Source organism: Cinclus cinclus, chromosome 1, assembly GCF_963662255.1.
Source record: "Cinclus cinclus chromosome 1, bCinCin1.1, whole genome shotgun sequence".
In the NCBI taxonomy this organism is placed as follows: Eukaryota; Metazoa; Chordata; class Aves; order Passeriformes; family Cinclidae; genus Cinclus; species Cinclus cinclus.
The window spans coordinates 42,391,873-42,416,172 of NC_085046.1; the positions used below are offsets into that span (position 1 = coordinate 42,391,873).

At 40.6% G+C, this 24,300-nt stretch overlaps 1 protein-coding gene across 2 annotated transcripts; it reads right to left on the bottom strand.

Annotated features, from left to right (window-relative positions):
* Window positions 1-207: 207 nt before the first annotated feature.
* PIK3R4 (phosphoinositide-3-kinase regulatory subunit 4) lies at window positions 208-22,552 on the bottom strand. Of its 2 annotated transcripts, none has more exons than XM_062509210.1 (19): window positions 21,171-22,552; window positions 19,923-20,056; window positions 19,172-19,754; window positions 17,661-17,795; window positions 15,538-15,759; window positions 13,986-14,159; window positions 12,715-12,860; window positions 11,411-11,614; window positions 10,422-10,623; window positions 8,650-8,849; window positions 7,518-7,728; window positions 6,964-7,129; window positions 6,358-6,522; window positions 5,081-5,292; window positions 4,675-4,806; window positions 3,371-3,462; window positions 2,273-2,361; window positions 1,710-1,818; window positions 208-773 (listed from the first exon to the last, which is right to left on the bottom strand). In XM_062509210.1, exons 1-19 carry the CDS (start codon window positions 21,898-21,900, stop codon window positions 603-605), a joined length of 4,077 nt encoding a protein of 1,358 aa, XP_062365194.1. In that variant the 5' UTR covers window positions 21,901-22,552; the 3' UTR covers window positions 208-602. The 2 variants fall into 2 exon arrangements, with proteins under 2 accessions (XP_062365194.1, XP_062365184.1); XM_062509200.1 differs by having other exon boundaries at window positions 3,371-3,471.
* Between the last annotated feature and the right edge of the window lie 1,748 nt (window positions 22,553-24,300).

The following is a 24,300-nucleotide window of genomic DNA, read 5'->3' on the forward strand; positions in this document are numbered from 1 at the left end:
ACAGTTGGGGATCAAGGACACAACTGTCAAAGGAAAGACAAACTGACAGAACACTAAGCTGATCTCAAATGACAATGAACAGCCCAATGGCTCTGGCAGCTGAGACTGTGGAATCACTGCAGTGGAACCATGAACATAAAGAAACCCAAGTACCAAACAGGGAAGCTCAAGTGGACTTTATTATAGTTATTAGAATGTACAGGGACATCAGTGCACTGGTTCTTATTTAATTTCTCAGATCAACACAGGAGCAGTTAGACACCAGCTCTTTGCTTTGTGCACATTCAGAATGTTTCATGTGGGACATCCTTAAATAATTTTCTGAAAGGTTCTTGAAGAACAATGTGGTCAAAAGCAATCTAAGTGACTTCATAGATACCCTGATATTTCAAGGAAATGCTATGGATATCAAAAAGCTTTAATGTAAGAAGTGATTAGGAAGTGTGTCAACAGGAAAGTAGGGTACAGGTAACTGATTTTATCATTACTTTGTAGTTTTTAAAGTCCATTCCATTCCATTAACTGGAAACAGTCCTTGAAAACTTCATTATAACACTATTTCTTTATTACAAATATTTACATAGTATATATTAGTACAATTTTTATTTCCACACTTTAACAATCCCATCTCTTGATGCAGTTACTATAAACCCTTGTGTGGTCTGAAAAGTCGCAATATCTGTGATAATATCATGATGCCCAACTGGGAGAGACTCTGGACCCTTTCGAGGGGTCTCATCAGTGGGCCCCAGCTTTTGCTTGTTCTGAATTTCCTGTATAAAAACAAAGTGAGAAAGGGTGAACATTTGCAGAGAGACTGTTATCCATATTAGGTTGTCAGTGTAAGAAGACTGCAAAACCTCTTCCACCAAAAAAAAACCAAAAAAACAATCAAACAAAAATGCCCAACCACACAACCTCACACCCTTTGACAGTTTTTTCAGGATTACTCCTTGGTTCATTTCTTTTCATCACAAGCAGCCTAAGTCTTAAACTGAACTGATATTACAGCTCTATGATTAGGTAAACAATGGGTTTTTTTTTTCTCATATTTATTTCAATGACACTAAGATTTGATATTCTAACTGGGGGAGAAAGTTACAGGAACACATACATCCTGGCTTCCAAAAGCTTTTATGAAAACTGCTTCAATAGCATGAATGTAAATTACTAGTTTGAGAAGAAACACTAAAAAAGCAGTGCACTGGGCAGACCCCTACTGATTTGTTTTAGCCACCTTTGAAGTAGCACTCAATTTGTTGGACTGAAGCAAAGCATTGTGCTATTTAACAACTAGCAACACCTCCAGTTCCCAAAGTCACTCTGAAGGATGTAGCAAAAACTTCAGCATGCAGCTACTGTATTATCCCAGTGCCAGCGTATCTCACATTGCCTTGCTAAGATCTTACTCAAAAGACATTTCAAACACTGATGAAAGGAAAAACGTTAAAAGTCTAAATTTCAATATCCCAAAAGGAACATATGACTCTGGCTTCTGCATGTAAATACTATTTGGTGAGTCCAATTCTGTCAAAAACAAATTATGTTTTTCTTTTAATGTAACTTCTTCCCAATTGCCCAAAAATGCAACACTGACACCATCCACAAAGAGTGAGCGAATTATAACTAAAGACATCATGAAATGAATATAATCCATAGGGTCATCCAAAGGCAGGCAGAATATGTATCTATCAAACAAAGCAAAATACCTGAACCACCTCTGTGCCCTCAATTATCTTCCTGTAGTAGGAAACAGATGGGCAATTAGAACTTCCAGCAACAACATATGATCTCTCAGGGTAGGCTAGATCCCAAAACCTAAACATGAAGAAACAAAATCAAGGTGAGATGTTCAATTTTATCATCCTAAAACAGCTGCTTAAAAGTGATCTTGCTGTTATGATGAAAATGAGTGGGCACAATGCTATCTGCTTTCTACACTTAGTGGAAGGGAGTGATGCAGAGAAATCTACATTCAAATCAAGCTCACATATGAGTTATTTTTTGGTTTCTGTCATGGAGCCTGTGAAGAACTTTACAGAAGGATACACTCTGTGTTTGAGTGCACACTGTGCTTCAGAGAAGCACCAAGTTCTGCAGTCCTTTTGCTGAGAAGAATCTCCTCAACTCACTGATGTTTACTAATGAACACATGTTCAGTATTACTGTTTTGGCTTCTTAGAGATTACTTAGGCAACACTTGGCAAAATTTAGTACACCAGCAGGGGTGGAAGGGAGGGTGACTAACAAGAAAGTTGTTTAGTTTGATTACCTTATTTTCATGTCTGAGCCTGCTGTCAGTAATATGGGATTACCAGAAGCTGGACTACAGTATATTCCATGGATGCTATGAGGAGAAGGCTAGCAGGAAAAAGAGAATATAAAAACAACTTATCAGCAATAGCTGTCACCATGCCTCAGAAAGGGAATGCATTCCTTGCCACATTCATCCAGCCAGTTTCCAAATCTTTCTGGGAAATGCCAAGTTACTTTAATGGGTCACATCTTAATATATGAATGTAAATTGCTCCCTTACACTTTACAGAGCAATGCAACAGAGTTAACCCTCAGTAATCCTTTTTTTCTTTTTTTTATTGTTGGAAATTACATTCTCAATTATGAGAAATTATTTTTAAAATAATCAGGCAGGCAAATCCTACTGAAAAGCACATGGATGTTTAAATTTTTAGACTATGAAGGCATTACAGGACAGATATACAACAGAAAACTATCTTGGATCATGAAGCTCCCTGTGTAAAAAAGGGCAAGACTGAAATGAACTCAACCTGCAATCCTTGTAGCATGTACAAACTTTGGTTTAAGTAGATTCCAGATATGAATTTACAACATTTATAGAAGCAGCTGTGGTAGTTTTCATCTATGCACTTATGAATGATATTCCAGACTGCTCCTTTCCCAGTTAAGTCCCAGAAGAAGACCAACTTCATGCTTTAAACTAGCAGTTAAGTGTACTAGTGGCATTATAATACAGACAGAATGTATAAAAGAGCAGGTGCTTACGGAAGTATGCATAGCCCCAGGAACAGCAAGTAAAAATAAGTACAAGATGCCACACCATGAATTTTGGTGTTCTCATAATCTTTATAAGCTTGACCAGATCACTGGTTTTCCAAGAACGTGAGTGAGTATAACAAGTGAGTGTTACAAGTACATTACAGGGACAGTGGAAGGTACCAATGAAGATTCAGGTTACACTGCTGTTCTACAAAGGGGATTTAATTCTGACAAGTAAACAGTTATGATGACAAAATTAATCCCAGGGCAAGCTTAGTACTGATGCACAGCATGGAGACTAAGGCTGTTCTAACCCTGGCTACACAACAGAAACTGGAAAAGAAAGAGACCAGACCTGCAGTTCTGAAAGAGGTGGTGCACTGCTGGCCCACAGAGTGAAGCGTCGATCACCAGTTTCCATATCCCACATGGAGACTTCATTGTTGCCTTGAACAGCTACGGGAAAGATAAAGCCAGTGCAAAAAGTACAAAACAGGTTGGTTGTCTCCTGTTTGCTTTACTGACATTACACAGAGGGTATGACATAGAGACATTCTCTGCTCCCTGCAGCATTTGTGTTAGTCTTGCTTTAGTACTTTGGTTTTACTGTTTGAAAGCAGCTTCACTATACTTAAAAGTGCCTGATTTAAGTTTAAAGGAAACATGATTTAATTCCCAACCCTTTTAAAAATGTATAAAACCCTCAGTTTCCTCCCTAGATAATTTCTCAGCCTTCTTTGAGAAGGATAGATGGTTTGCTCAGCATAGTCATCAGGGACTTTGGAGAATACTCCTACGCAAGTAAGAAAACAATCCAAAGTTACAGAGTTCAGTAGCTACAATGAAGTTCCACACTCATGTGGATAGGTAAGAATTCTGTTCAAGGGATTGCTTGCAATCCTGGCAGGAACCTAGCAGGTAAGGACATTTTAATAATAATCCAAAATTATGAACTTTGTCATTCATTTAGTCTTTCACAGGGGGGAAATAAATTGGAAAGCATAGTGAAATTTGCTTAATTTGTATGTTTTTTCAAGAAATTTATCTCCCAGAGTAGTTAATAACTCAAAATAGGAAGTGAAGCCTAAGAAGCAAGTAAAATACGAAACTCAAATTACTCTGATTTTACAGCAACTTGATAGATTTTGTTATTGTAGGATTAGTTTAAGGTACTTGTCCATTTCAGAATGTCTTCCTGACACAAACTTATAAAAGTCTACCTATGACAGTGCCACATGCAGTGAGGATGAAGCAGCTGTAAGCATATTGGATGAGGAATCTTGGAGATTTCCAAAAGTTCTAACCCATGACACAGCTGGCTTAGACTGAAGAGGGAATTGGAATTCAGTGTCTGCTCTACAGTAGGTGGTGGCAGATTTCCCATCAGCTTCAATATATGTCATGAGTTTGAATTTAATCTTCTGTAACATTTTGTCCTTAAAAAGGGAAGGGGTAGACTGCACACAGGAAGGACCCCTCATGAGAGCTGCAATGCTCAGGAGACGAGAACTGTAAAGGCTGTCTCTCATTTCAACAATGGATAAACCCTATTTTTTTTTCTTTTCAACTTCCAACCAGGGCTTGAAGCAGAAACTGAAAGAAAAGCTGCTTTAATCACAACTTCTGGCAATTGTGAGGTGAGTTTAAGACATCTTTTACCTGCTATTACCCAGGACTGATAGACAGGATGCATGAGCAGGCGTCTGATTCGGGCCTTGGAAGGATGAGAATGGCTGGAGATAGGTAACTGAAACCTCATGTCCCAGCACGCCATGGTACCATTGCTTGTTCCTGGTGAGAAAAGGCTCTCCTTAGTCAGAGGGATACATAAGAGTTTTGGTGCTTATCTTTGTGCTCTCTTCCTAGGGAAATGGTCTTCAGCCTCAAGTACTTAGCAGGCTTCCCAAAAATAGATGAGAAAATATTTCTCTCCTCTTGTTTGAGAGAAGCATGTGCTAGTAAAATCAGATCAAGCAAAAGCTTGAGCTGTAGTTACTGTAAGAGAAAACCATAAAGAAGAGGGGGGCAGGGAAGAGAGAGAAACTAATAAGAAATACAAGCTTACCAATACATAGCCAGCACTGGTGTATGTCCACAGCAAATGAAGTTATGAGGCCTAACTTCAAATCATGTTTCAGTGTCCAAGCATTGCTACTGGATCGCAAATCCCATCCAACCAGAGATCCATTAACTGTTCCATAGGCCAGTACTGACTGGGCTCCTGAATTGAAGTGATGCATATCTACCACACAGCCATCATCCTTCAGATCTAATGACCTGGGTTAAACGAATAAACTAATTTAGACACAGGTATGACTCCCTCCAAGTTTAAGACTCCTTCGCACAGCTTATGCCGAGCAGCTTTTTCCTCTCTGCGTCACTTCTTAAGGCATCTCCCAGAAACAGCTTTCTGATTTTAGTACAACGGATGCTTATGCTCTCTCAAATCTCTGTGCTGATAGATCCTGCAAGGTTGTCAGCAGCCCTTTGCAAACATAAACAAAGCTCTGTGCCCTGGGTCAGGGCAATCCCAAGCACAAATACTGGCTGGGTTGAGAATACACTGAGAGCAGCCCTGAGCAGAAAGACCTGGGAGTGTTGGCTGATGAGAAGCTCAGCATGATCCAGCAGTGTGGGCTCACAACCAAAAAAGCCAGCCACAACAGAAGAAACAAAAGTGTGGGCAGCAGGCTGTGTGAGTTGATTGCCCCTCTCTGCTCCACACCTGTGAGACCCCACCAGCAGTACTGTGAGTACTTTCTGAGGCCTGGATATATCTCTCACTCAAACTGGAAGATTAAGCTGTAGTTTCAGTGAGAAATATTCAAACACTGCTCATATGGAGGTAAGAAAGTAAGAAAGAGCTAAACCAAGCCCAAAGACTCTCCTAAATAGTATCCCATTACCCATATCTCTACCACATCATCACATTAAGAGCCTAGGAGGAAAAATTGCAGGTCTGAAGCCAGATCACATGCTGTACATCTGCAAAGAACCTTCAAAATCACTTTGTAAATATTACAATTGTGACAAATGCACTAACCAACTCCAGTACATAAATAAAACAACTGAGAACTATTCAGAATGGCTGTTTCAAGCTCATAATGTGTTCAGTGACACAGGAAGTACAAATATGCTACAGCCAGCTAAGAATTGTCAGCTCTGTACAGTTGCCTTTTAACCCTTCTTTATGAAGCAAGATAAGAACATGGATTACAGCCTTCCAGTGCAGTCTGGGCTCAGCCAGCAGGAAGCCTAGAGCAAATTTAAGGGTCTATCTGAGGAATATACTAACAGCTTGAGCTCTGTGTGTGGTGAAATTTAACTGCTTTAAGTACATACCTGCTTTGTATTGGATGAATTTTAGGAGATTTAGGGAGCTTTGAGGCTTCAATACCAAGAAGCTGGATGGCACCATTATCTGAAGCTATAGCCAAGTAATGTGAGCCTTGGCAAAATGTAAGTGTCTTTACATGTCCTCCAATCCGAGAGTATGTCAAAATTGATCTAAACGGTACAGAGAGAAATACAGGGAGACAAAAAGATTATTTTTGGTGGCACTTACAAAAGAATTACTTCTCTTAAACACCTACTTAAAACCAATGGCTCTTGAGAGAGCTCTGAAAATAACATTTTCTAGCTGCTCCAAAATGAGAAAGCAAAAAAGGCAGTGTTGGCTTTAAACAACACCAGAATATATTTATATATGTAAAGAAATTAAATTAAAAAGCCTGCAATTATGGCTACAAAGCAATCCCTTTGCATTTTTTCTTTTATTAACTAATTGAAACAGCAATCTAATATTATAGATGCAAGCCAAGAGGAACACCAATATATCTCCTTATTGATATTTCCAATACACCCACAGTGACTGGCATTTTGCTCCCTGCTCTACTTTATTTTTCACTCTAAAATTGCAGCTCCAAATACCACAGGCTTTTCAGCTACCTGGTTGTAGTGGTTTTTCCTTCCATTTTTTGGCTGTTCCAGACCTTCACTGTGCCATCATTTGAGCAAGTGGCAAAAATGGAGTGTTCATCAGAGACCCGAATGCGATTCACCGCAGACTTGTGTTCATGAAGGTGAGCTACCAACAACCCTTTGGGACGCCATCCTACAGGGAAAACAAAACCACAATCTAATTAAGAGCATGCAAGTCTCCCTAGATCCATCCACTAACTATATCAGGATACAGTCACTAGAACTACAAAGCACAGACAGCACTGAAAACAGTGTTAAGGCATTTTAAATATTAAAGGCAAAAGCCTACTTGCTCAATTCTAAATCAGATGCTAGGTCATAGTTGTTCTGCACAGTAAACCAAGAATCTCCTCTTTTCCTCATCCTTTGCACTTCTTCCATGAAAGGATAATATCTTGACTCAAATTATGCACAGACACACACACACACACACACACACATATATATATATATATATATATACACATATATACATATATATATAACTTTTTAGCTAATAACCTCAGTGGCCTGTGATGTACCTGGAGGTGGGGGCTTGCTCTCCCACTCAGCATTCTCCATCATCTGTTTGGCAAGTCTCTCTGCATTACACTGCTCTCTCTTCTGCTGGATCAGATGCTGCAGCTCAGTTTTGCAGGTGGTGATGCGCAGCTGGTGTGCAGATGGGGACACTGTGCTGCTCAGGGCCTGCAGGGTCGGTTTCCTGGGCTGGACAACTGCTCCATCAGATGCCTGTAAGAAATCAGCCCTTAAAAATATATGTTTTATATTCTACACACATATAAATCCCCCTCATAAGATTTCTGGGTCACACACAGTGAATAAAAATGGAAACAATCTTTTTTATTGAATCAATTAGCAATGAATTATCATTTAAAAATTAATGCTTGCATGAAGACACTTTAAAATAGTGAAAATTATTATTTTTATAAAAGATTAACCATTCACTTATTTGACCCTGTTTGCCCACTCTGTTCTGTAGCTTGTCTAATGGAACTGTAATGTGCTGTGCACACCTATAAATGTGATTGCTACAGAGGCAGTTATTGCTCTCAAGACTTACAGAATTAAAGGTTAGCTCTCAAATTCATTTACATTGGGCTTTAGAAATCAAAGTGTGAAATTTTTCCCTTATAGTTCAGGGTAGACACATTCAGTTAAAGCTAGCAGAAGTTAATCTCCAACTAGAAGATAAACAGAAAAGAATGTTTGAGCTCCCAGCCTATCCTTCTCTAGCCAGTACTAAATATTACAGGTACAGGATGTCTAAATGCTGCTGTGATTTCCAAGTTAAAACCATGATATTTCTTTCTCACAACATGTATCAGGACATGCAAGCTGAGGAAAAGTCTTCCCTGCCAGAAAAGTTTACATAATAATTGTCTAATCCACAAAGTGCCATCTGTTTGTGCAAAGCATCTATTTGTTAGTTCTCTTCTGTTCCAGGGACTAAACTTCCTTCATTACTCCCTCAGTTCCTATTTTAAAAATAAGAACTAAAGGTCAGCACCTCTGCTGAAGACACCAGCCAGTAGCATGGCCAATGTCAAATAACCTCAGAACAAAACAAGAACATCACATCCCCATAGTTCCACTTTAAAAAAATTAAATAATTTCAGTTAAAGATGAGAACACAGTATTTTTCAGGTATACCTGTGGAGAGGAGGACAAGGTGGCACAAATGCCAGCTGAGGACTCCGAACGAAGTGGTTTCCCAGCTTGGATGGCTTCAGGATCAGTAGTTTGCCCATGTCCTTTGGATATTGGCTGGGAGATGCTTGCTGGTTCCAGGGACCCAAACATGCTTTTCCATTCTTCATTTACATTTGAATCTTGCTTTACATGCTTTCTAGCTATAAGTAGTTTGGAGGGAGGGAGGGAGGGAAGGAGGGAGGGAGGGAAGGAAGGAGGGAGGGAAGGAGGGGGTGTTTTAGGAGAAGAAAAAAAACCCAACAAACTGACATTACCATTACAACATTCACTCAGGATCACTCATTACTTTGAGACTACATGGAAGTCTAATGTTTACATGCCAGATTGTTATTTATGTACAGAGAAAACCCTACTGCTATGTTGTGGAGATCAGCTGACAGGCATTTATGAGGGAAACCAAAGAACCTGTCATGTGTGTTCACATCTTCTTGATCCTATAGCTGACTCATGTAATAAATCACTTCACTAGAGGGAAAGCTTACATCTAGAAGGCTGCAGGATTAGACTCCACCATATCATAAATTTTTCTTATAGAATCATGGAAGGGTTGGGTCATTTAGTCCAACCACCGTGCAATAAGCAGGGACATCAAGAAAGAAATTGTAACAGCACAGTACACAAATCATTGTTAGTGTCAAACACAATCAATTTTCCGTCATAATTGCAACATCACCTGTAGATTCAAATACGTTAGAAATTTATTTATTGTTCAGCATTCCTTTAGAGTCACTTAGAACTGTAAAATATAGACAAAAAAGTAAAAATTAAATTTGGACAAAGCCAGTGAAGTTAAAGCCATAAGACTAAGGGTAACAGCTTTGGGTAAAACAAATTAGTTCAAGTATAGACTTCATATACACTAACTTTTAAATCATGCTGACTCCCGATTCAAGGATGCAAAAAAAATGAAAAATCCTGTATTTCTACGCTTTCCTTTACAATTATATGCAAAACACCTTAATTGTGGAAATAAGTTGTTAATAACTGTAGGCTTTATAGATATTTTTGTATTTTTCTATGCAAAAACACAGCACCTACCAATGATGTAACAGAGGAGATAATTACAAGCTTGAGAGAGTAAAGAGATAGCTCAAACTGTCTGGTAAAGAAGAATTTTGAGGATATAGAGAACTGGAATAGTTAGCAGCAAGTGGATTTCAGATCTGAACAAGAAATGTAAGAGGTTTTTTTGAGCTGAAAGAATAGCAGGTAAAAAAAAAAGTAAAATGGGAGTGGATGGGAAGCTGAAGAACCCTAGGGTGAAAAAGCATGTACTTGGATGAGCAACAGTTGGCATGTCCTCAGTGCCAGCCTAGGAGTCTTCATTTTTCTTCAGGCTACCTCAAGAAAACACCCAGCATTTCCACAGTTAAAGAGCTTAGCACTTGTTGGGAGGAAACAAAGCAGATATGTAGCCTTCAACATTTACACTGTTGCCATGAGTCACTAGAGTCCTGTTTGTTACAACCAGCTGAACAACTGCACATGGTGCAGTCAAAATAATTCAAAATGTTCTCAGGGGAAAAAAAATCCCCAGTTTTCAATGATCAGAGAACATTCCACCACCCCACATTTCAAACAGAAGCAGTAATTTTCCTATTGCAAACTCAGTAAGGATGGTAAGGATGGTGATAATTATGTAGGCTGATTTACTGTGAACACCCTGAAAGGAAAGTTAGACTTCAACTATAGAGATCAGCAAATATACTAACCACGTTTGTCATCAGAATCCTGCTTTGTTTTAACAAGATCCACTTGTCTCCCAGTTATTCCCAGAGCTGACAAGTCAATCACCCCTTTGTGACTGCTGTCATGCAGGTGGCTCTGATCCACAATATTGGCTTTAGCTTTATTAGATTTTAACATAAAGTCCTTCAGTGCTAACAGTTTGTCTTCTTCCTCCTCAGTCATCCCCTACAGAATAAAAGAAAAGGTAATATTACTCTCTTTTAACAATTACATGCATCAAGGCATGAAAATTTAAGAAGAAGTAAAATTAATGTCTGGCTCAGAAGTGCAGAACACATCCCCAGAATTCAAAGTATCAGTCCATTGCTCATACAAACATAATGTAAGCTAGTGCAGTGTAAGGATATCTTTCCTCCTAAGGAATGGGGCAAGTATAAGCAAAAGGGCAGAACAGAATTTAATGCTGGATCACTATCTGGTGTAATCTGTTTAGCTGCACCTAGACCATGCTCACAGCCCACAAGCTGTAGGGGAAAAAAAACCCCACACTGCTATAGTCCTTTCTCTTCCCAGTTCTCACTGCTTTGGGTGGGTGATTCTTTACGTTTCCCTCTTCACACATAAGCTTCAGGACTTTCCAGCTCCATTTGCTTTTAGCACAATTTGACAAATACATACTCCCTTTATCCAGCACAATGCACTTAATCCAGCAATGCTCCGTAATGCTACCACATCATGGATGCATCAGAAGTTTGAGACTTACAGCCATTTTTTAAAGACTTAGGTAGTATTTGTATGTCTCTGTATCTGGCAGATCTTTTAAAATTCTTTAAGTTCTGAACAATTTGTCCGACAAGCTTATACTGAAATCAATGAAGTTAACAGCTTGGAGGATCAGAACCTCAGACTGGGAGTCCCTCACAGCAGCAACTGCAAGGTTAGGGTTTGTGGAGGTGTACTGAGCCCAAGAGTCTCAAGGCTGACTTTTAAAGTATAAATAAAACCCAATTACTTGTGAGAGAAGTTTCTTCAACAGCTGTGCAATGGCAGGGTCCTCTGGGGGTGGGCACTCAGAGAGAGCTCCAGTTCTCTTCTTTTGACGCAAGTGAAGGTGTCGGAAGAGGCTTGTGATATCCTTTGATCTTAAGACATAATCAAATATGGAACGACTGACAGGCTCCTTAAGTACACTTAACAGGACTATTTCTTTGTCTACCTGCAATTCAAAACAACAGACCAATCAACCTGATGATATCCATTAAACTTGTACAAATAATCTAGATTCAACTTGTCTCCTTTGTTGAAAGTAAGATCTGTGCTGGTCATGTCAGACTTTCTCCATTCTCTTTCCCTCTTTTCTATAAAGTCCTTCTCATAGCTTGCTGTCTACATGAAAAACAACTTCAAAACTAGTCCAGAGTGAGGATTTAATAATACAATCCAACTCAATGTTACCCACTACTTGCTTGCTAAAGATAGTGTTGCATAGCAAAGAAAAGATTTGTATACTAAAATGAAGAAGAAAAGATGTATATACTAACATGGTGCAGGAAGTGAACAGGACAAATTTACCAATCAATGTCTAAAACACAGCACAAAGAACATGCAAACAAGGAAAAATGTTATTATCGTGAAGTTCCCATCTGCAAGGTTTACAGCAAAACACAGGATGCATTTCTCAATGTACAATGCAATTATTTCTTATCTATCTATTAAAACACCTGAAAGGTGCAGTCTAAAGGTCCTGAAGTTGTATGCAAAGATGCCTATATGATCATACTATCAGCATCATGCAGGTCTTTCCTGGACATGCACTGATAGTAAATTACTTTATTCTTACTGAGCATTGTGCCCCAACCCTCAGCAAAGCACTGAAATACAGGAGCTGTGCTGCTGAGATCACAGGCACGGTAATCACTATTTAACAGACTGGTCTTGCAAATCAAAGCACAGAACATAAACCCACTTGTTTCATAGAAAATTTTTCATGCCTTTTACACTTCTCTAAACTAGCACAATATTGCAAGAGTTTGACTATAAACAAGGCACAAAAGGCTTGAACCAAATCGTACCTGTTGTTTTGCACTTTGCAACAAAATGTTTTGCACTTTGCAACAAATTTTATAGCCAACAGTCTTTAAAACATGGAAAGCAAAGGCCATTCTACAAATCCACCACCAGAGATCAAAAATCTATAATTGCCTGTAATCTTAATTGGAAAAAAGTATATATGGTCCTTATAGCCAGACCATGACCAAGACAAACTTATCATGGCTAGTCCAGAAATATTCCCATTAATATTACTGGAAGTATTACCTGTATTATTGGTTGTGTAATAAACGGATGGAGGTATGGCATTAGCTTGCAGTAGACATCAGCAATATTCAAATACTGTGCCACCACAGTGATAAATCCAACTGCACCATAACATATCCAAAGATTAGGGTGACATAGGAATGGTGCTGAAAAAAAAATAGGCTGTTAAAATATATCACTCACAGAGGAGAGAGGAGATCATCCTGCATATGGCAACCTGTGATGTAATTTCCTTCTAATAGAATTACTCCCAAACTGAGCCTTCTCTCCTCCAGAGCACCAAGGCTAAAACACTCATACAGAGGAAATTATTTATAAACAATTTCACTGTACTCATGCTGCTCAATTTCCTTGATCTTGCCAAAAAACATATTTTCCGTATTTGTTCATTTCAATTCCTAATTGTCAACTACAGATTTGCAATGGAGACTAATCCAGAAATAAATCTCAACCACATTCTAACAATTACAGTGAATCCTAAAACCGGTGATTTACTTTTTTCTTTTTCAGTAAATACTTTATTCCTTCCTGCTTTCCCTCTCTTCCTTGAAGAGTCACTACTTATATTCTAAGATGACGAGACTCAGAAGCCCCCTAATTATGTGGGCTTTAAGAAGTTGTTGTCATGGCACTGTATCTAGTCATGAGACATAATCACAGGCCATCTGCCCCAAATTCTGAGTGCATTTTAAAAACTATAACATTAAGATGCAGACTACATCTTAAAAGATCATTTGGTTGTTTTTTCTTTTTTCCATAAATAGCTGTTAAATCTTGGGCACATCTAAATTAAATTGATAAGCCTGATCAAGAAGGAGACACCAACTCTCCAACCAAGGGTGTATTGAGCTAGAATAAGAAAGGATCACGATTGTCTGAATTGTCTTATCTTCAAAGGCTAATGTGTAAGTATATGCAAGTTATGTGCCTGATGGACTACCAGAAGCAACCAGTAATTTTTTTTACAGGTTGCCATGTAAAGACCAAGGAAAGATCTTAAGGCAGAAAGTTTTTGGGAGTGAATGTTTTTTGCTGCTGCCCTATACAAAATCCGAGAAAATGCTTCCAATTTGTTCCACCAAAACTATTATTTTAGAGTCCTGAGCACTAACATGGTTCAACTAGCAGTAGGTCCTTGCAACAATTTTTTTTAGATTCTAAAACAGAACTGCAGGTTTGTATTCTAGATAGCTGACAGTGTAGCTTTATGTAGTACTGAGATTTCTTTTCTTTACTAGAAAAACAGAGTATTCTCCAGTATTCCAACTCACCGATATCACAAGCAAACTCATAAATGTGAGGCTTTTGCAAGAGCCCCAGCTGGCACATACAAGTAAGAGCATTGAGGGCTTTATAAATGACAAATTCTTCAGCATCACTGAGACCTTGCTGAAGCAGAGGTTTGAGTATTGATGAGCTTTGCCAGCCAACATAAGCAGCAACACCTGAAACATAATAACACATAAAAATCCAAAGCAAATGGATAAACACCAGAATACTCTATGTCTTCTTATCAGAATTGAGAGTAAACATAAAATAACTTATCACCTCCAATTTGATAAGCTAACAATCAATATATTGTTCATATCTTAATGCTGGATTTTGCAGTCCTTTGCTAAAAGGAAGGGAGGATGAAGAGAGAAATATCACAGATATGAGAAATCCCCTCAGTGCCACTGCTACAGAAGAGCATCTGCTCACAGCCACAGAAAGCAGTGCCTGCACTTATATATATATATAGACAGAGAGATAGAGAGAGCTCAATTTTAGAGATGTGCAAATGCTTGAAGTAAAATAAAAACATAACTTCAGAACTTAATCTGAATTCTTCTGTGGATTTTTTGAATGGATATTGGGAGAGGAGTTAAAAATAGAGGTTACATCTCTTCACTTCTACTCTTAATTGCCTCACATGTCTGTATGTCTTTTGCAAGAAGTCAGGACACTCTGGCCTATGCTTTGGTTGCTCCATTGGTCTTTCTAAATAATTTCTGAGAAGTTATCAATATCATCTCTTGGCAGTTTGCCAGCACAGCATTTTGTGGCTTTCAGCCACACTGCAATGTGAAGCTACCAAAATGGCGCCACTGAAAATTTGATCATGATTGTTTCTCTTGACATGCACCCGAAACACCATTTTTGCTCTCAGGAACTGCACTTGGAAAAGTTTTCTTGACCCACAAATCCTGAGCACTGACTCTCAGCAACGGCCATGTGGATTTCCAACATACATGGAGCATTAGATAACAGCTGATGTCATTACTGTTAAGATTTCCTAAATTGTTATGAAGCATCCTGAAGTGACAGGAATCTTTAGGTGAGGTTTTAAGGCACTAAAATCTTTTCCAGTTATAATTTAGCATAAACCATAAACCATAGCCTAGTTTTCATCATATGAACAGATCTAGTGAAGTGAATGGGAACGTGTGCACATGTGAAGTGATGCATCTACTATAAAGTTTGCAGAAATCCTAGTAATCACTTGCCATAATTTAGATTTTTAAGTTAGTGGCTGTAGCAGAGACTCAGAGAAGAAAAAAGCATTTAAATTCCAGTTTTTTAATGTTAACCTACCCTAGACTTAAATGCCCCAGTCTTATTTGTATTAAATATTTGGACTAAAAGAAGTATACATTTGTATCTACATTGTTTCATCTTCATTCCCTAAAGAAACATTTCCACCCAATCATTTATTCTCTTATAAATTCTAGAAATCTTTATAAGAAAGGACTTCTATATGATTTATTTTTTCATATCCTGGAAATCATTAATTTATTAATATTACTTTCTTTCCACTCTGTTTGGCTGAAACCAAATACTTACCAACAATGCTGTCAAAGAAAGCTCCTCGAAGATGCCAGTCATTCTTGTCATTTAAGAAAGTGATCATATGAGACAGAAGAACATCATTGGCTTTTTGACGGCCAAAAAAGACACACAGACGTGTTATTCCATTTTCCATCAGTGTTTGTTTCACAATATTCTCTGGGTCACTTAGCAAAGTCACAACTTTCTGCTGGACCATTTCATGCAAGGCTTGCAACTCTGCAAGGGACAACAGGATGAACATTTTGGCAGAGGAGAAACACCATGTGCATGTGTAATACCTGCTGCTAAAGGAGTTACAGTGACAGGTCATCCTGAACAACACCAACATGGCAAAATGCAACAGAACTTCAACAGTTCCAACAAGGGCTTATCAAAGACTTCAGGCTAAGCATCAGGTTGTGACAATGCCAAAGAGTAGAGAAATGTGAGACATTTTTACCCAGATCAATTTATTCCAAACTCGTTGCAACTTCCAATAAGATGATTCCACTCATTTTATACATATAAGTGACATGCAGATGTGAAGAAGCATCAGTATGAGCCAGCAGCAATGTTACCACAGTAAACAAAATGCTTTGAGGCAATTTTGGTTTGATATGTTTATTTCACTATGAATTTCAAAATTTGTGAACTGACAACAGATCATGAGTATGTTTTTTAGTTAGGTAGATAGATTCATTTATTAAGCATATAGAGAGGAATACAAGAACACCTGAGAAAGTGAGTGCTTCCAATTTCATTAAATTTCTGCAGTTAACCTAACAATACTGATGAAAAATTTGAAGATGACCTTGCCTATGGCTTCTACTTCATGACACAATTAAAAAAAAATTCTATTAAATGGAAATAACACATTGTTAATGCACTGCAGACTATTTAAAAGTACAAGGCAGGATCTCAAACAAGCAAAGAAAAATCTCAACTACTGCTGTACCAGTTTCGAGGGCTGATTATCATTTGCCTGCAGTCAGAAGTCCAGCTAATTTGCTTTCTATGATGATCCTGTCTATCAGTCACATGAAAAAACTGCCTCCTGTGTTCAAATTTCTCATCCTTGGTTTCCAAAAGGGTAAAGAGACCGAGTCAAGCTTCTTCCTTCCTTGTATTACTTCCTCCATCTCCAAGCTATCTCAAGGGATAGGGGAAAGCATTTCTTAGAAACACAGCCCATATGATGGAGCTTCCTCTCTCACTCCTCAGAAATTCTGGGTACCCTATGCCCATGTACCCTATGTGAAGGAATTTGAAGAGGATCTTTTATATTTGGTTTTAGTAGATTCATTGCTATTTTATTTTAAGGCATCATCCTGAAACTAGTTGAGATAATTGCCTTGTCCCCAAATGGAATACATGCAGCATATTTACCAACTCTGATTAGTCACAGATTGAGCTACTTAGCCCAGAAGAGAAACGACCATTTTTAACCACAAGTTCTTCTCAGCTAGGAAGACTTGCCCAGCATTATTCTGGGAATTTATGCAACACTAAAAGGCACTGCAGATGTCACGCAGGTCACTTATCACCATGTGTCTTTCCAAAGGGAAAGGAAAAGAAAATTCATCCTTAGGATTTTAGCTCGTTATCTGCACTAGTTACAACACAAAGTTACAGCAATATTACTGCCAAATGGCATCCACACATCTAGTTTTGCCAGGCAAACAGACAAGAATTGTGAGAGACAGAAAAAGAAGAATGGCTGAAAAATACAGTACAATGATTATGCTAGAATTTGACGGGTTTTCCAAAGCTAACGCTGCTTCCCAATCCAACAGAAGCAGTATTTGCAACACAGGCGTGTTTTTGCAGCTGACTTGATTATGAGGCAAGCTGGAAGTGAAGCTGGATATGCAACCAGGCAGCCAGCATCACAGTCATCACATTGAGGACCTCTGGAGAAGAAAAATATACTCATTTATATCCTTTTTTTGTCTCTCACAATATTCAGAGCAGATGTGTCTGTCTGTGCATGAAGCTGTAACACACTTTGGTACTGGTCAAGGCAAAACATTCTTCCCATTCAACAGGAAGGCTAAGCTTTGAGAGATGAGATAGATCAGTGTTACCTAGGAGCTCTGGCCCATGATTTGCTATTATAAGCAGGCAAAAAGTGACATTACCTGTGTCATAGTTATCGCTAGGGTGAGATGTTTCATCCATTTCTTCACCATTTGGTTCATTTTCCATATTCAGATTTTTCAGCTGTACTAACTCTAGAAATCTCAGAGCTGTTTCTGCCAATAATGCTATGTTTTCTGCAAAGGAAAGCATTCTGGTTAAGAATTGTTCTACTTCACCAATTTACACCAGTCTGATGATCCCCCTGAAGTGAGATTACAGCCACTGACAACACCAGCCACGATGGGCAAACAGGACTGAAATTACACAGGATGTTCAGGTCAACCCACTTCTGTTGATTCCCAGCAAGGCTACTAAAGTACATCAACTCACACAGTACTTTTGTCATGCAAACAAGTAGACAAATCCTAATGTTAGGATAATACGTGCAAAAAAGACTAATTTAATGCTTCAAGAACTAGTCCTAAAGGCCACTTAATCTCACTTTAGTGACTAAATAACTCGATAGAATGTAAAGGCCAAATAGCCTGAATTGACTAACATTGCCAGATAAGTAGGCTGCAACAAAATAACAACAAGCCACCACACCAGGACATGTATCCTAGGGAGTAACAACTTGTTACCCTGGAATCCACTTTTAGAACATTTGTCAGTGTATCTATCCAGACGATTTGGCACCCTTCCGAAACATTTGGAAGCTGCTGAAGCAACTCGGGCTGCATTATATGGGTCAGGCCACTGCTGGCACAGGAACAATAACATCAAGGCAGAAGTCCCACTTAAGCAGCCGTTCTGAGTGTCATCCAGAACAACAGCAACATGCCAATGGAGCCTGTTCGCAGCCAGACCAAATTCTCTTCAGTAACCAGTCTGACCACTTCCAAAAGTGTACTATAGTAACAGAAGTTAACTCAGTGAGACTACCTTTAAATATATCGATGTATTTGAAATTTAAAGTGATCACGGTGACCACAAGCAATTGGTTCTATTCATTTGGTATACAAAGTCTACAATGAGTAGTTTTATCAACTTACTTAGTAAAAAAAAAGGAAAAACATCACCTGAGACATTTTCAACTGGAAACTTCATTTATAACTAAAAAATCACCAAACCCAAAACAACACACCCGAAAATGTGCTAGTCATAGCAAACCAGGGTACATAGTAAAGAGCAAACATGGGCATGACTACAAAGCTTCTTCCTGAACCATGGAGAACTCACACATCTGAATAACATCTAAAGAAAATGTATGTTACAGTATAAGCCAGTCTATTACAGAGCAAATAATCTAATTTCAGCCCCCGCATATCCAATTTCATTTTGTTGGAAAACAGCTCTGCAGCCCAGCAACAAAGAGATGCTTTAAGATAGTTTTGTATTTATTCAGTTCCAACAGGGCATTTTAAGGAAACAATTAGAGCTAATGAAATGTGAGTACAGGTGTCATTACCTGCAGTCACTTCTGAGACTTCTGGAGGGTTTTACTGACAGAAACAGTTAAGAGAATACAGAAAAGCTCAAGATTTGGAATTCTGACTGGACGTCCTCTTACCAGCATATGCAAGTCTGACGATGGTGGCTTCATCCTGGGCCAAGTGTGCAATGCCTGGCAGAATATATTCTGGGTAAATGTTAATATCATTGCGTGGCACCTCTTTGACGAGAGCAAGAACTTTAGTTAGTGTCCTCACAGATTCTGCCCTCACCCTGGGCACAGAGTCGTTGCTGAAATGTAACAGATAAGGAGTAATACGATCCAGAAGAATCTCTACGCTTAATCTTGGTGCTAAATGAAGAATCAGCTCCAAAGCAGCCAGTTTTGAATCACAGTACTTGAGAGTCTGTAAACAGGAAGTTATCACAGACACTAGAATAACCAGACCATTCTCTTTTGTCTCTCCCTCGGCCTTCTCTGTGCGATCATGCCCACAGAGATTGTGAATTATGTTGTCCAGATCTTTACGTATGACCAATATACGTTCATCTGCTGACACAAACGTTTCCTTGGCAAACTGGGCCATGTAAGGCTGAAGGAAAGTGTAAAATATTTCAGGAAATGCATTGTTACGCTGCTGTTTCAAATAATCTTCAGCTGCTAAACGTTTATCTGGCTCTCGATGGATCATCTGAGTGACCTTGAGAAAGGCAGAAGTCGGAGGGAGCGGGAGAGAAAGATCAAAGGTTTAGACATTTGTAATACGAAAACATTAAAACCCAAACAACAAGCAATCTGTTACCAAAGTAGGTGAAATAAACTGCAAACAGAACACACAGATGGTTCTCATTCTGTAGTTCATCCTTACCAGTTCCCTGATACTGCGGTCTTCAATTTTGTTTAGGACTTGATCAGGGGAAAAGAGGCCATTTCTGTAAGCCAAAAGCTGAGATAAATCAAACAAGGGTACACCTTCTGTGAAGAGCTCTGCTATTACACAACCTGGGACAGAAAGAAAAGAAGTCAAAGATGTCAGAGGAATATAAACAGACACTTTAACTTTGTTTTCTATATGCAGACAAGAACAAACCCTAAACAAGCGTTTGCTCAATTAAAAATGAGGCAAATGAGTTGCCAAATTAATATAAAGAAAAGAGGTAACATCTCAAGCTCCAAAACCTGGCTTTTATACTTGATTCCTGAAATGTGTTCCAAGTAATTTATTTCAAGCATGTCAACAGCAGAGGAGTTTGCAATTAGAAAACATAAGGCAGTGACTTCAGCCACCTGCCAGCAGGAAAATCCATCCCTAGAAAAGGAACCCACATCACTGTCACGTGGAAGAAGAGTGTGGTAAGTCAGCACGGATGGGGTAGTAGCCAAAATTAAGCAGCCATGTTACAGAAAATAAAGAAATAACTTCTGCTCCCACAGCTGATGCTGGGAGACAGCATATATTCACTCACACGATTGCTGAAAACAGACCCCAGTGCTGTGTACATGACACCAGTCTCTCTTCAAAGAACCTGCTCCTGCTGTTTGCTCCTAATAGTCTGCTTTATCAGTGGAGTGTCCTGGAAGGTTGGCCATAGCAGCAACTTGTAAAATGAAGTAACAATTTTCTTTAAATTAATGTTTTCAATCACTTTAAGGGGAGAAAAAAACCCAAAAACAAGGGCTAAACTCAACACTTTCAACACAAGGCCAAGACTCAAGGCAGTCTCCCACAGTCAAACTCTAACTAGTATTTGTGAATGGGACCATAACAGGACTTTGCTCCCACTTTGTGCCTGTGGGGAAAATAAAATGAGAAGGGGCTTCTAGAGCCAGCATTGCCAAATTATCCTGAAAGCTGTGTCAGGCGCCCCGGAACTGGTTTCTCCTTTCAGGCCCCATGAGGCACACACTTCTCTGCCAATAGTAGATGGACCTCCTTCCTAGAGCATAGCTGAGCCATAACAGATTAGTTTGTGATTTAGAATAGTTTGTGATTTCTCTCCTCAGATAATAGTGATACACTTAAATGATGTAGCCTACTGTGTTCTTCTGTAGCTATACTGTACTGTACTCTTCTGGACTGTATTAGTCAGAAACAACACCTGATAGCTCCAAGTACCTGCAGAAAAGATATCCATTGCACGTTTTAACTCCCCTCTTGTTCGCTGATTGCTATTTGCCAAGTCTACCAAAGGAGTGGAAGGGTCCCGCATATTTTCCAGCTCCGTGGCAAACATGCTGCCATCAACAAAGCGCTCAGGAGCGATGTAGCATGTTCTCCTCCGGGATGTGTCAAAGAAATAATTGAAGTCAGCAGGATTGTCTTCGGGAAGATAAGTTGGTTTAAAACTGGCAAAGTCAGTTAGAAGGACCCAGTTCCAGCTGGTCACCATGATGTTCTCTGTTTTAATATCACCATGGCGGACTCCAGATTTGTGCGCTTGGTCCACCGCAGTGAGGATCTGGAAAGCGATCCACCTTTTCTCAATGTTGTTCAGGAATGGCCTGGTACTAATTCGGTCATAAAGGTTGTCCCGTACGTACTGTCTGAAAAGCATGGCGGCCTTCTCGGACAGGGCGGCTTTCTGGAAGGGGAGACAGTTTTGTGCCGAGTGTAGCCTTATCTTCAGCTCCTCCAGCTCCTGCTTGTAGCTCGTCAGGGGCAAGGTGGGATCCTGAATGGCAAACACCTTCACGACCACCAGCCCCTCCCGGTGCTTGGCTCGGGCCACCTTGAAGAAGCGGGTGCTGCCTAGGCTCTTGTCGTACTCGAAGTCGTGGATGTCAGAGAAGTAGCTGTCCACCGAGAGGATCTGCGAGGGGGCGATGCCAGCCAGCTGGTTCCCCATGGCGGCACCTTCTCGGGCCGCGGGCACCGCGCCGGGGCTCCCGCGTCCGCCTGGACAAACGCAGCGCGGATCTCACGCAGCCCCGGCTCCGCCCCGCTGCCCGGGCCCGAGGGCCGCGCTCCCCGCCCCGAGCGGGCCCGGCCGCCGCCGCTGCCCAGGCCCGGCCGTCCGGGCCGGCCCCACGGGCGCGGGTCCCGCCGCAGAACTCACCGGCCCAGGCGGAGCCGGGACCCCCGGCCCCGGAGGCGGCGAGAGGGAGCGAGGCGGGACTCGGGGAGGCGGAACCGGCGCCGCCGGGCGGGCGGGGAAGGGGCGGCGCCGTGAGCTCACATCCTGGGCCCGGCCGGCGGCACCGCGCTGTCCCCGGGAGTCGGTGGCGGTGCCTGCGCGCTGCGCGGTGACACCAGGTCGGCTCTGCTCGCGACCTGCCCTCGTGGACTCCTGGTTTTTTTTCCCCCTCTGGCTCCGTTCCCTGGAAAAGTTTCGTTTATTTTTTTTTTTTTCTCTGCAATAGGGAGAGGCTAGGGCGGCAGCGTATGTGATGTGTTCCGGCCGGCCTTAAGTTGTTCTCGTCTTATTTGTTGAGCCGTGTTAAGGAAGAGCTGTGGGGGTGCAGCGTCTCCTGTGAGCCTGGTGCTGAGCCAGCTGAAGCAGCGCGGGTCGGAAGGTGCCTGCAGGAAATGGGGGTGCTGGTGGAACGGGCCTCAAGAGCATCAGTCACGACCTTCTCTCAGCAAACAGAAGAGCTGCCATGCTTCCTTCTGCTTGTGCTTAGCACTGGGTGCCTGTAGGCTTTTTCAGGTGGCTTCACTTCTAGGTTTGTTCTGACAATGCTTGGTTTATCTGAAATACGAGGAAAAATGTTTTTCGTGGCAAACAAAATCATTGCCATTGTCTCAGTTTAATCTGAAAGGGCTTGAGGGCAAGGAGAAGCCCAGGTCAGGATTTGTTCATTCTTCCCTTTGCCAAAGAAAGGTCTTTATTCTATGATGCGTTACTAAAGATGTAGTATTTGGGTCTCACAGACCAGTGCTTGTATACTCAAAACTTTCCTTAGTACAAGATTGCCACCAGCCATGTGTGAGGTCACTTAATCAAGCAGTCTTCAAAGTGAGTTGGGTTGTCCTAGTGAGGGTTTCTTGCTAGCAGGACTCTCATGTCAGTAATTGAAACCTGGAGTATTAACCTGTCCCAGGGCTGAAACCCAGGGCCTAGGGTTAGGTCAGGACTAGGATCAGGGTGAGGAGAGTGAGAAGTAGGAACCTTCTGGCATTAGACTAGTGCTTAGGCACAGCTCCTTCTAGGGTCATAACTGTCATACTGTCATGCCATTTTTTCCCTTTGGAATGCCATGATCTGGACATAACTTCCATTCACAAGAACTTTACCTGGACGGCAAGTAGGGTAGGCATCAGGTACCGGGGGAATTTGGAAGAGAAGGCATATAACTCAGTTTTCTGCTCTGCTGGAAGCTTGGCGGGATGGTTTCATGCTGTAACACTGTAAACAGCACTGTTTAGCTCCTGTCATACTGGGTAAGGAAGGGAATGTGGAGAGTGGTGACTACTGTGCTTCCTTTTTGACTTTGAAACTGACAGTATGCTAATAGTACCCTGGTATGATCCTTCCTAATCACCTAAAACTTCATTCCCTCATTTTAGGGCATAGCATGGGTGGAGAAAGCTGTGTAAGGAGACAATTGAGTGGCCGGCTAAGTTGGTTGTTGATTGTCTTGTAAGTTACTAAAAGGATGATCAGAAAATCTCCATGGACTTGTCTACAGAACAGTTACATAGGTGTTGCTCTCTCCAATGGAAAAAGTAAATGAATTTAAAGCAGAAAGGTTTTCTCAGTTGCAACTGTCAGCCCCTGCAGCTTAGCTGTACTCTCCAGCCTTTGATCATAGGAGGTAGGTTCTGTTTCCAAAAGAGGGGTCTTTGTAGCTGCCGCAGGCAGACTGTTCTGAGCTGGGCCATTAGCTGCTGTCTCCAAGCTAAGGCTGTGCACACAGTTGTGATGGGCTGGAGTCATGCTTCAGGCCAGTTTTTAAGCCACCTGTGTCAGGGTGACAGCTTCCACGGTACCGCCAGTTGTACAGCATGTGTGGGCACAGGTGCTGAGAGAAATACAACACATTTTCATGTTAATTATTTGAAGTTTACCTGAACTGGCCACAACAAATGGAGGAGGTTTATTCATGGCTTCAGAGCAATAAAATGGAAAAAAAGAGTGAATTGTGTATATGCTCTCCTCTTTCAACTCCTCTTCTTCCTAGGTCATATACTGTTTAGGTGCTCCTCCAAATTAAAAAAAAAATAGGAAGGAAAACTTATCATCTCACTGTGGCATCTTTGGTCGTCATTTATTCAGAAGTGTAAAAGAAGTAAAAATAGACGCTTA